The 13,269-nt window shown below is 46.1% G+C and overlaps 1 protein-coding gene across 1 annotated transcript in view; it reads right to left on the bottom strand.

The window, feature by feature from the left end:
- The window catches only part of ITGAV (integrin subunit alpha V), a 65,170-nt gene that overhangs the window by 40,161 nt on the left and 11,740 nt on the right, over nt 1-13,269 (bottom strand). The window contains exon 2 of the mRNA XM_083407092.1: nt 12,815-12,945. Within this exon, the coding sequence (XP_083263218.1) occupies nt 12,815-12,945 (131 nt within the window). The remainder of the gene's footprint in view (nt 1-12,814; nt 12,946-13,269) is intronic.

Below are 13,269 nucleotides of genomic sequence, written 5' to 3'. Positions count from 1 at the left end.
AGGGTGATAAATGGCTCAGGCAGGGGTTAACGATCACCACTTTTCCCAATGAAAAGGAATAAATATAGGACCTTGTTAGGCCTGTTGAACTCTGCATTCACAGTATCTTTTGAATACATCAAGAGGGCCAATAAATATTTCCAGAACCTGCACCCTACCCCCAGGCTTGGCCAACAAGGCAGATGTCTGTGTGACTCACCAGCTACATCAGCTTAAATTTTTGTAATCTACCTCAAAAGATTAGCTTTTGACTAACAACACTGCACTTCCCACCCTGCTCTATGTCACCCACCACGGTGACCAAGTCAATTTTTGTCCCCAAACCATTCTGAAGCCAAGACTGCCTGGAGTTGAGAAGATCTCACCTGCTCCAAAGCCTTGTTGACAAATTCTGGCACTGTTTCATTAGCTAAGCTGTGTTCACATTTCTCTGGACACAAACCACATAATACTCTGTGGGATATTCTCAAAGAATAGGGCTGCAGTATTGCATCTGTCCATGAAGATGGCCTTGCCAGAATACAACCCAAAGCAAGGCCATCTTCAAAGGTTATGCAAGCACCGCTTATCATGGTTCTCACGAAAACAAGAGAGCCATGATTAAGAATGATCCTCTCTTCTACGAGTCAGCAGCTCCACAGTAATTCAGCTCAACTGCTGGCGACTAATCTAAACTCCTTTGTATGCTATCCACCTTGTAAGGAAATCTCTGCCTCTTTAGGCATATTATTGCTTCCTGTCCGGGAAATCCTGGAGAGAAAGGTTTCCGTCTTTGCTGGCAAGCCGAAACAAATAACAGCTGGTTTAAAATCTTAGTAGGATTTTATAACCATGCGGCAAAGGGATGGGTGAAGATCTACCACTTTACATTCCACACCGTCATGTGTACAAAATCTCTAGCAGGGAGCTATCGAGGGTCTTTTCAGACAAGAAGCAAAGCTCTCCCATCTAATCATAAGGTGATTTGTTTTTAATGCAGGAAGTTTACTTATAAGGTTGCAGAGCTGGCTGTAGAAGATGCTAGATTAATAAAGATTTTGTCGTTCTTACAACACAATTCAGAAGGAAGGAAGGAAGTCCCTGGACATAATGTTCAGTGGGGTTAATTTCTAGGATAAGTGTGTACAGGTTTGCAGCCTCAATTTGTTAAACTGGAAGCACAATTGACTTGTCTGAATGGCCATCGCCAGATTTTCAGTCATTAGTCCCTTCTAGATGCATTGCCTTGATTGGACTTGTTTTAATTTGCCTCGGTATGTAATATTGTGATGGGTTTGGCCACAATACAGCTTTGGCGGCCAGCTATATAAGGTGGGGGGAAATGAAACAGAATAAAATAACTCGAAAGGTGGCATTTCTTCACAAGTGCATTATGGACTGTTATCATCCTCCTATTCTTAATATAATATTGTAGGAGCCTGCTACTTTACAAACTGTACACTAATTGATATGTGTGTGTGCGCGCATTTGCACGCACGCAAAATTAAGTAAAAATGTGTGATAAACTGGAGCATACTGAGGTATATGCTATGGTCGGTGCACATAATGAGCTCCATGAGGCTTCTGTGCTTTTTCTGGACAGAAGCACTTAAAATAGCCCGTACTGTACTTAGTATTTCAAGAACGATTTTTCACTCGCTTCCGAACTTAAGATCTAATGTTTCAGTGCAAGCAAGCAAACAAAACAAGACCAGACAAAACAAAAACAAGTACCTAAGACCAGAAGGTGCAACTGAAATTTGCTAGAATCTTGGCATAAATGTGAGACCACATTGCAATAGTTTCCAAATTTTCTGCCTGCAGGTGATTTTTTTTTTTAACACTAGCCTCTTTGCTGAGGAATCTTAAGTCACACAGCGCCTGAGGAAGATTCTTGAACATGTCCTGGGCCGCACATTCAGTTTATGCATAGCTCTGGTTAGGTCAGGGCTTAGGGCTTCCTTTCCCCAGGGTGGACTGATGCTTCAGCTGAGATTCCTGCATTTGCAGGGGGTTGGACTAAATGACCCTTGGGGTCCCTTCCAACTATACAAGTCTATGATTCTATGCTTTACTCTATACCGTATTGCTTTCTGGCTGGAGATTTCAGTGTTAGATACTCTTCATACTCCCTTCTGGCTCTATATTGTAGAGAAAGATCAGCCTTGGTTTGGAGAAGTTTGTCTGGCTAACTTCCCAGCTGAGAAACTCTGGTTTCCCTAGGAGAGTTTGAAAACCAACACCTCTATTGGAAGCAAGCCTGTTGATTGAAGAGCAAGAAAAAGGGCGCTTCTTCGAAAGCATCTCTTCAGCTAATGGAAAGGCAAGACATGACCTGTTCCTCAAGGCAGTATGTTTTATCTGCTTTTTCAGTCAGTGGCGGGGAGTGGCCTGCATCACAGCTGCCTCTTTAGCTCCTTGCTTGGGGTGCTTGAAACGCCAATACTTCCAGAGCACATTGTTGTTCTGAATTAGTCACGATTATTTATGGAATTTATAACCCAGTCTCCAAACTCAAAGTAGCACCCGAATAGTTTACTGAAATACTCAGCAGTAAAAACCATAAATCCAGTAAGAGTGTTAAACAGCAACCCATCAGCAGAGGAAACCAAATCTTAAAATCTGCCTTAGGCCTGAAGGAAGAAATATTAACCTGATGTCTAGAAACAGGGTGTGTGGCTGTATCTGCAGCAGGAGTTTCACATCCTGGGGGCCAGTACAGCAAAGGCCCTGTTCTATGCTCCCACACAAAAAGTTTCTCTCCCCAAAGTGTCACCTTGGTAACACCCACACACAAGTGAGCCTGTTGGGAGCAGGCAGCAAAAAGGGGCAAGGCTGCTGCAGTTGCCTCACCAAGATCTTCTCTCAGCCCCGGGCCCCTTAAAGCGGTTGGGCAAACGCTAACATGTTGGGCACCTCACTGCTTAGTAACTTTCACAAGGGGAAATAATGGCAGCCAGGCTGGTGCCCTCCAGATGCTGTTGCCCTACAACTCCCAGTGGCCATGCTAGCTGGGGCTGATGGGAGTTGCAGTTCAGCAGTAGGGGACCCCTGGAAACAAGGGTCATTCAGCCCCACCTAGTCCAATAATCTTTTCTCACAGTGGCCAACCATAGCTGTAAACTTTCCCCTTTTTTAAAGGAAAATCCCCTTATTCCGAATAGGATCCCTTGCAAGAAAAGGGAAAAGTTGACAGCTATTTCGCCAACTAGCTGCCTATGGGAAACCTGCAAGCAGGCCCTGGGAGCAACAGCGCTCTGCAAGATGTGACCCAGCATTCCTCTTCTCTTCTTGCGGCCCTTCATATACATCAAAAATGCATAAACTGAACCAGAGTCCCTGGTTGGCTAGGAAATCTAAGGAGGAGTGGACTGCATGGGGTGGGAAGCCTAGCCAGAAGTCGCAGATTTATTGCATCTCGAGAGGGATCATCTATTTGCAGAGATGCTTCGTCTGCTTTTGTGCCAAGAAAAGACGGCTTGTGATGTTGCTGCCTCCTCCTCAGTTTGTTTAGAGGCCTTCCAATGTTAATATCTCCAGAGCGCATTGTTTAGCACAGCAGTCGTTGCAACATACACAATGTAAATGAAAGCAAATGCTAGTTTTCGGAGGGCAGGGGGTGGAGGGAGGCGGAAGGCCTGTGGGTTGGCTGATCCATGTCTTTAAACGCGAGTCAGCCAGTGTAAAGTGTGGGGTGGTGTGCAATTTAAAGAGCAAAAGAGGTGAGCAGGTAAGGAATGCCAAATCTCTCCACCCACCAACCAAGCTCACCCCTACAGTTTACCTCCCAAGAACATTTTCTCTCTCTCCTAGAGGGCTCTAATAGTGGAAGCAAATATAACTAAATAAAAAGCAGCTGAGGGAGAGACTTCTGGAGCAGGGGAAGGATGCAACACCACCATCAAGAGTGCCATAGGAAGCTGCCTTATACAGAGTCGGTGTGTTGTTGTTGTTGTTTAGTCGTTTAGTCATGTCCGACTCTTCATGACCCCATGGACCAGAGCACGCCAGGCACTCCTGTCTTCCACTGCCTCCCGCAGTTTGGTCAGACTCATGTTTGTAGCTTCGAGCACACTGTCCAACCATCTCGTCCTCTGTCGTCCCCTTCTCCTTGTGTCTTCAATCTTTCCCAACATCAGGGTCTTTTCCAGGGAGTCTTCTCTTCTCATGAGGTGGCCAAAGTATTGGAGCCTCAGCTTCACGATCTGTCCTTCCAGTGAGCACTCAGGGCTGATTTCCTTAAGAATGGATGCGTTTGATCTTCTTGCAGTCCATGGGACTCTCAAGAGTCTCCTCCAGCACCATAATTCAAAAGCATCAATTCTTCGGCGATCAGCCTTCTTTATGGTCCAGCTCTCACTTCCATACATCACTACTGGGAAAACCGTAGCTTTAACTATACGGACCTTTGTTGGCAAGGTGATGTCTCTACTTTTTAAAAGTAGAGTACTTTATAGCTCAGTACTGCTTACATTGAGGGGCAGGGGATCCCCAGGGTTTCAGATGGGGTATTTCCCTAGCCTTACCTGGAGAGGCCAGAGATTGAATCTGGGACCTTCTGCATGGAATCAGACGCTCTACCGTTCAACTCAACCTCTCCACTTTGCACTTTTAAAGAAATAGGCCTGCCACCCTCACATGCACTCAGTTTTCATTTAAACATGCATTCAGATGGCAATAGCCCTTATATGCTGGCGCACCCTCCAAGTACCTGTATTTTCCAGGGACAGTCCCAGATTTACAGAAGCTGTCCTGGTTTCTGATTTGAATGTCTCACTTTTCCTTAGGACGTTCCTATTTTCCATCAGAGAAATGTTGGAGAGTGTGAAGTTATGCAACAACTGAGCCAAGGAGATAAGTAACTATATGACCTTTAGAAGACACCTGAAGGCAGCCCCATATAAGGAAACTTTTTTAAAAAAATGCTTTATGTTTGATTATGTGTTTATATATGCTGGAAGCCACCTAGAGTGGCTGGGGCAACCCAGTCAGATGGGTGGGGTATTATTATTATTATTATTATTATTATTATTATTATTATTAGACATCCCTATTTTCATCAGATAAATATTGGAGGGTGTGTGTGCTGAAAGAGCAGACAGGACCTCCCCCCCTTTTGCCACGCTGATCACATCAGGTTTCTGCCCATTTGTGCAGGATGGAGGAAGGTGAATATGGTGCTCATCCAAGGAGGAGGATACCTGCACAATATGCAACATGACATGCATTGTGGAGGGGAGAGGGCATGCTTGCTCCTCAATCTGTGAGGATATATTGTTGCACCAGGATAAATATATGAACTCGGCCTTCAGGATTTCCTGCTGGGCTGCACGGAACAGCTCCAAGAACCGACAAGACAGTCACAAGCATTGGTTTGCTGTGTAGGCATGTTCACAATAACACCGGCCATGCAGTCAAGACCGCCACAGGCTTTGCCACAGCTGTAGCACCAACCACATTTCAATTGGCCCTCGCTGGAAATGCACAGCTCCTGCTTTGGGCAGGAAAGAACTGCTTCTTCCTCCAGAAATCTTTTAAAACACAAATAAATCATTCTATCTTGGCTAGTACGAGCAAGGCATTTTATCCTCCCATCTAGTTATGACTTGAGTAAACACAGTTTAAAACTATCCGAGCAGGAATCTCCTTAACCGTGCGCACAATGACTCATGCCGGGAATTGCACGCTGTGGTGGAAAAGAGGCAGAGCTTATTTCCTTGCAGCTTTGCATGAGGTATACTGGATTTAACAAGGGCCCCATAATAAATTAAGTGCATAGGTATACATTGCAACTTGCTTGAACCAAAATGAAGCCCAGGTGTTTTTCAACCAAATGTTCAACCTGCGCCATGGCGCAAGGCATCAAAACTCTCTTATCTCAACAGTGGCGTAGCGTGGGGGGTGCAGGGGGGGCCGGCCGCACCGGGCGCAACATCTGGGGGTTAGGGGGCGCAAATCCACGGGTTAGGGGGCGCAAATTACTTGCCTTGCCCCGGGTGCTGACAACCCACGCTACGCCACTGTATCTCAAGTCATACTATTGATTCATCTAGCTCAGTATTGGTTTACACTGGCTGGCAGCAGATCTCCAAGGTTTCAGGCTGGGGGCTCTCGCAGCCCAACTTGTCAGTGATCGAATGTGGGGCCTTCTGTATACGAAGCAGATAGCCTACCACTGAGCCCCAGCCCTTCCCATGCCCAACAGTGTTTTCTTTTTACTTGCACCACTATCAGTTTGTGAGATTACACTTTGGGGCTCCAATGTGAATGAGGAAGACGAGGAAATAAGGAAGTTGAAGCAAAAAAGGGCATCTTGACTGGGTCAGGTCAATGACCTGCCTCAGCCCCGCATCCTACTTCTGACAGTGATCTGTTCCAGACACTTCTGAAGGGTGTAAGGAAAGAAAGCACAAAAGTGCTTACTTGGCAACATAATTGTGACATCCAGTAGACATACCATAAAGTTTTTGTTTCTCAAATTCCCACAACTTAAAAATGCTTTTAAAAAACAAACAAACAGAAAATTCAGAAGGCATACAGATGTATGTCATCTGTAGTCATTTTCATCGTACATCAACTTCGTTGGACTGGTCATGTGGTTCGGATGCCTGGTTATCGTCTTCCAAAGCAACTTAAGAATGGAAAGCAAAATACTTGTGGACAGCAAAAGAGGTTTAAAGATGCTCTCAAGGCAAATCTATTTTTAAAAATGCAGTATAAGCACAGATAATTGGGAAACATTGGCCTGCGAGGGCTCCAACTGAAGAACAGCCTCTACCAAAGGTGTCACAGGCTTTGAAGAAGCACAAACTCAGGACGAAAGGGAGAAACAAGCTAAGAGGAAGGCACATTTGGCAAATCCTCATCGTAATCAAATCCTGCCCAGAAACCTATGTCTCCACTGTGGAAGGATGTGTGGATCCAGAATTGGCCTCCACAGTCACTTACGGACGCACTGTTAAGACTGTGTTCATGGAAGACAATCTTACTCAGCTACGAGTGATCGCCAAAGAATAAAGAAGGCTATCTTCATGAAATTTCCTCTTTATCTTAACACCCACCCGCACACCCAAAGCACATGATCAGAGGTTGGGATTGGTTTGCCCAAGATATTTCTCATGGGTGTGCCACTTTACATATCCAGTGGCGCTGTGGGTTAAACCACAGAGCCTAGGACTTGTCGATCAGAAGGTCAGCGGTTCGAATCCCTGTGATGGGGTGAGCTCCCGTTGCTCGGTCCCTGCTCCTGCCAACCTAGCAGTTTGAAAGCACGTCAAAGTGTAAGTAGATAAATAAGTACCGCTCCAGCGGGAAGGTAAACAACGTTTCCGTGTGCTGCTCTGGTTCGCCAGAAGCCACATGACCCAGAAGCTGTACGCCTGCTCCCTCGGCCAATAAAGTGAGATGAGCGCCGCAAACCCAGAGTCGTCCAGGACTGGACCGAATGGTCAGAGGTCCCTTTACCTACCATTTTGTGTCTCAGTTGTCCTAGCTATATTAGATCCTTTCAGAGGTGCCACCTTCTCCAGAGGATTGAGGGGGCCCAACATGACTTCCTGACATCGCACACAGGGCGCTCTGAACATTGAGGAGACCCAGCCCCCTCAAAAAAAAAAAATTAAAAAAAATTGGAGGGGCCCCCACAGTGCATCAGCTGCCAGAAGCAAGCACCCTGGATCTTTTGTTAATTCTTCTACAAGGTGCTCTGTCTCTTTCACCTGAGTTCAAATCCCTACTCAGCCATGAAGCTTGCTGGACGACTTTCAGCCAGCCACAGTCTCTCAGGCTAACCTACATCCCAGGGTTGTTGTTAAGATAAAATGGAGTGGGTTAGAACCCATATATGCCACTTTGAGCTCCTTGGAGGAAAGTTGGGATATAAATATAATAGTAATAAATACAGGATCTTTGGCTTGCTCCCTCTATACTTTTTCCTTGTGTGTTTTGCCTGTTGTTTCATAATATCTTAAAAAATAGCTTTTTAAACAGCTTCAGTGAAAGGTTTTGTCATATACACACTGAAAATCAACATATATTAAACCACGTATCACTTGCAACACTTTCAAAATAGGCTGGGAGTTTTGCAAGAAGCACGCTCCTTGCACAAATGTCATATCCTGTTTCACCATGTGTTGAAAAGCTTTGATCTGAACTGTAAAATTAAACCAGAGGAGAGGTCTGGCAGGACCCTCCAAGAAATGAGAAACTGCAATGTTTCTTCTTGCTAAAGGGGCCCCTGTCCATCCTTTGCTTCCTTCTGCAGAACCTTAGGAAAGGATATCAAACTCAGTCACACAAGGGCCCAAATCCTGAAACACATCCACAAGACCTGTTAAACACAGCAGGACTTACTTTTGAGTAAAGATGCGAGCAGAAGAGGGGTCATCTCGTCTAGCATTCTGTTCTCACAGAGGCCAACCAGCTACCCACATGACGTCTGCAAGCAGGATTTGAGTACAACAGCACTCTCCTCATTTGTAGTGCTCAGCAACTGGTATTCAGGCGCATGCTGCCTCCCAAAATGGAGGCAGAACATACCCAATGCGGCCAGTAGCCACTGATAGCTTTATCCTCCATGAACTGGTCTAAACCAGTGATGGCCTAACTTGGCCCTCCAGCTGTTTTGGGACTACAATTCCCATCATCCCTGACCACTGGTCCTGTTAGCTAGGGATGATGGGAGCTGTAGTCCCAAAACAGCTAGAGGGCCAAGTTTGGCCATCACTGGTCAAGGCTTCTCAAACTTGGGTTTCCAGCTGTTTCTGGACTACAACTCCCATCATCCCTAGCTAGCAAGACCTGTGGTCAGGGATGATGGGAACTGTAGTCCAAAAACAGCTGGAGGGCCAAGTTTGTAAAAGAAACAAACCTGGAACATCTTTTAAAGCCATCCAGGTTAGCGGCCATCACAACATCTTGTGAAAGCAAATTCCATAGTTTGACTATGCACCGGGTGAAGATATAATTTCTATTTGACTGCCCTGAATCTTTCAACTCTAGCTTCATTTAACAAGTTCTTAGTATTATGAGAGATAATCCTTTCCCACCATCCAATTCAGATGTGCAGGATTGTGCTGTTTGGGTCCAGGATGCCTGACCCCATGTCAAACCTCTAAAGGAACTTCTCTTGTTGCTGCCACTGTCTAAGCTGGGTGGCAGTGAAGATGAGTCTCCTTGATTTGAGCGCTTTCCCTTGCTGGCAGCACTTTTCAACCTTCAGCCCCCAGATGCTGTTGGACTACAACTCCCATAATCCCTGACCCCTGCCTAAACCAGCAGGGGACAATGGGAACTGTAGTCCAAAAACACCTGGGGACCTAAGGATGAAGAACAGTTACCTGGGGAGGCTCCTCTAACTAGCTCATATCACAGGAAGGTGATAAATACTTTCCTGCTCACATAAGGGTTTCAGTCAAATCAGCTGTTCCTAATATTATTTTATCAAAATCAGCTTGATTGGCTTCCTCTTTCCCTCCCATTTTGTAGTGGACTCGGTGTTCTAAACGTTTTCGTTGGGGTTTTATATTTTGATCTGCTCTTTTGCTGCCACAGGAGGCTTTTGTGGGCTTGTTGGCAAGATGTTGTTTTTAGACTAAAGCTATAAATAGGAAAAGGACCTTCCCGTGACCCACCGCCCCCAAACGCAGCCTTTGAACAATGACACGCTGGATCAGTTCAGCTTCGGCTCTGCCAGCTTCCTCTGCCGTATGCCGAGAGACGTCGGCAGGCAGCTCCCCACCAATTCCCCCCCTTCCCAGACCCCTGGCACACATTTTCCGCATGAGTTCTCGGCACCGGCAGCAGCTCCTGAGCTGGAGAAGGCTGAGAGGACGGCGCTACGCAAGGCCCTTTTAAATATGCCAGATGCTAAATGGGTCACAGCAATGGCCATGCCTGACCGATAGCGTCGTTTGGCTCTCAAACAAGGCTTTCTATTGTTGGCGAGGGGATCACCCACACACAATAAGCAGAAGGGAACGTGGCTCTGTTGCCCTGAAAAAGGAATTCTACACTCTTTTTAAATCCATGCTTCCCCTTCTGCGCACTTCAGAAATGAAACCAGAGCTGCAGAGTTTCTCCTGGGGAACATTTCAACAGTCAAATGAAGGGGGGCGGAATTCACTGGGCTTGCATCACACTACAGCTGACCAGTCTCAGCCCATGGGCTGGTTTTTTGGAACTGTCAGGCTACAGCTGGAACCAGATGACATGTTTCTATAAGGTGTTTGTGCGCAGGCTAGAGGGAGAATCTTTGAGATGGATCCAGACTTTGGCCATGTATACCCCGGTACATTGCCAGCTTAAAACACAGCTAGGTTGTTCTTTTTCTCAATTTAGATTGAAGCAGATTGGGGGGGGGGGGACACAGTATTTCATAAGAAACGACAGGATAGATATGGATTGCAGCCGATGTTGTGTGTACATCGCTTCCCAAACCAGCAGTGGGAGCACACTGGATGCAGTAAGCAGCAGTGTGTACACAGCCTTAGTGATGCTTAATGTAGTCCAGTCTGCTCCAATCTGGTGCCCCTAAATGTAGCTGGACTAAAGTCCCCATTGACCATTGGCCTTACAGGCTAGGACTGATGGGAGTTGTAGTCCAACAACTCCTGGAGGAAACCAGCAGGACTCAAGTTAGCCATGACTAACTTTCTGCACAGTCCTAACTATTCAGAAGTACGTCCTGTTAAATTCAATAGGGCTCACTCCCAGGTAAGTTATGTTGAGATTTCCACTTTAGGCCCCATAGATTTTAGTGGATCTACTCCAGCCTTTGCCAATCTGGTGCCCTCTACACATTTTGGACTACAATTCCCATTAGTCTTAGCCAGATGATGATGATTTCTATGCCACCATTCATCTGAGGATCACAGGGCTGTTTACAATATAAAAACACTAACATAAACAAAAACGATACCCCATAGATTTTTTTAGATTGAAGGCCATAGATTAATTGGTCAAAGGCCCGGAAGAAGAGGAATGTTTTTGCCTGGTCCTGAAAGATATGTAACAAAGGTGCCAGGGGAGCCCCTATCGGGAGAGCATTCTACAAACAGGGAGTCACCACAGAAAAGGCCCTCTCTCATGTTGCCATCCCCTGGACCTCTCATGGAGCAGGGCTCAGTTTATGGTCTCAGGGTCCAGATAGGCTCATATGGAAAGAGGCAGTCTTTGAAGTTTGTAGTCCTGAGCCATTTAAGGTTTTATAGAACAAAACCAGCATTTTGAATTGGACCTGGAAACTAATTGGCAGCCAGATGACAAACATGTCTGTTAACCTGTATTTATTCATGCCATGTGTTTTTCAGTGGTTGTTACGGTTAGCTGCCTCAGGTGTGGCATGAAGAAATCTGGGCAACAAACTGACCATTTGCATAATTGCAAATGTGGAACAGATAGCTGAATAGGTAGCCTGCAACTAGTGTACCCGCAAGCCCAGCACTGCTCCAGAAATGCCTTAAATGACTGCCTGCCCCTATAGCACGCTTACCAGGATTCCACCACATGTCCACAAGTGGCTGTGGGGCTGCATGTGCAAAGTCATGCTGCGTACATGGTTTCCCTTTTTAAAAATAAATAAATAAATCTAGCTTTAGTGGGAGTGACTGAGGGACTGAGTAATTTGCAACTCGTAAGCACAGGAATTCAAGCCTGCCTTTTTGAGCATATCTCCCACTTCAGGACCTCTTGACTTGGAGCCTCAGGCTAAGTGAACTTAAGAAACTTTCTGAATGGAAAGTTTCCCATCCCCTCTTACCTGCTACCCGTCACCTGAGCACCCCCTAGTATTGTTCCCTGGAGGGTTAGGGAGGGGGCTCCTAAACAATGTGGGGCAGGGCATGAGATTGCTGCTAGGAACAGGAACTAGAATTTCCCTTGTGGTTCAAATTTGATTTGGGGCAATTCTCCCCTCTCATAGCAGCCCACCACACCACACCCCATATTTTTCAGGAGGGGTCCTCGACCCTTCAAAAAGGCTTTTATTGGGGGTGCAAATCACTGCAATGGAGAGGAGGGGACAAGAAACCTCCCCCTCCCTCTGTGAAATTCCAGAATCCAGTCCTCTATGTTATGTCTACATTGTTGTAAGCCCTGGACAAGGAACCGATGTACCCTTTGCTGGAATAGCCAGCATATAAAAAGCACTTTCAAATGGATTTTGCCACTGTAAAGCAGAGAGTTCTTTAATTCCGGAGACAAAGATTCCAGCTCACCAGAAAGCCAGCCTATTTTAACACACTGAAACTGCCAAGAACGAACAGTGATGGCTTAGGGATGTCTTCGAATTGGCTTATACCCTACCTCTCATCACAGGCCGTCATTCCCTCCCTTACATTTGCAAATCCGGTGCACTTCCGCCAAGAGAAACTTTATCTGCTAGGATTTGCAGTTCCTTGAGGGGCTGCCAGAAACAAGCAGAAGATGGCAGGGAGATGGGGGCTGGTTTCCAAGCAGTACAGATTCCCAAGATCACGTGGGAAAGCTACATCCTCCCATCCTGCTCGTTCTGTCACCAGGATCCAAACTGTTCACCAACAATGAATGTGTTGGCTGTCTTGTCACAACCATTCCAAATCAATGGCATACTATGCATGTCGGCAGGCCTACCACAACAGGCATCACTACCCGAGCCCTCAAGATGGTTCACAACACTGAGCTAAGAGCACCTCCACCATTTTGAATGACTATGGCATGAAGACAGGCCAACAAAATGAGCCTTGTGTACAATGACCCTTATTGCTCCAAATCTTTTCCAACAGGTTGCTGATTTGCTTTCCTCTTTGCAATTCACCCAAATCCCTTGGGTTGGCAAAAGCCCATATTGCTATATTACCTGTGGCGTCGAATACAATCGGCTGGCAGTTTCTTCTGTTGGGGTTCCAGTTACACTTGAGCACCTGGCCTCCTTGCACAATCCCAGGTTGAGTTGTGTTTGCCTTTGGAGCACCCACAAGGAGGAACATCCTGCAGGAAACAAATGAAGAAGCAAACAGTTTAGGAATCCTCATTATGCCCCTGAAGGAAATGGATTCAAGTGTAGCATGGCAGCTACTGTAATATTAGGTAGGGCTAGAACCATAGCTAGGACCATGTAGAAGCCAAAAGATTGAGGTGGGATTGCTGGAGGGCTTGTTTGTTCTTTCTATAGTCAGATTTGCTGCATAGAACAACTTGTGGTCCACCGAGCCAAATGCTACCCCACCAGCCATACGTGAGAGTCAAGCCCATCTAAACATTGTGGTTTTGCTGCCCAGCTGAGACTAGAAAAATGGTAGCTAGAGTGGGAGG

Source organism: Podarcis tiliguerta, assembly GCF_965153285.1.
Source record: "Podarcis tiliguerta genome assembly, chromosome: 1".
Taxonomy (NCBI): Eukaryota; Metazoa; Chordata; class Lepidosauria; order Squamata; family Lacertidae; genus Podarcis; species Podarcis tiliguerta.
Note: the sequence above shows the minus strand (reverse complement) of the source record. Positions and strands in the feature narration are given on the sequence as shown.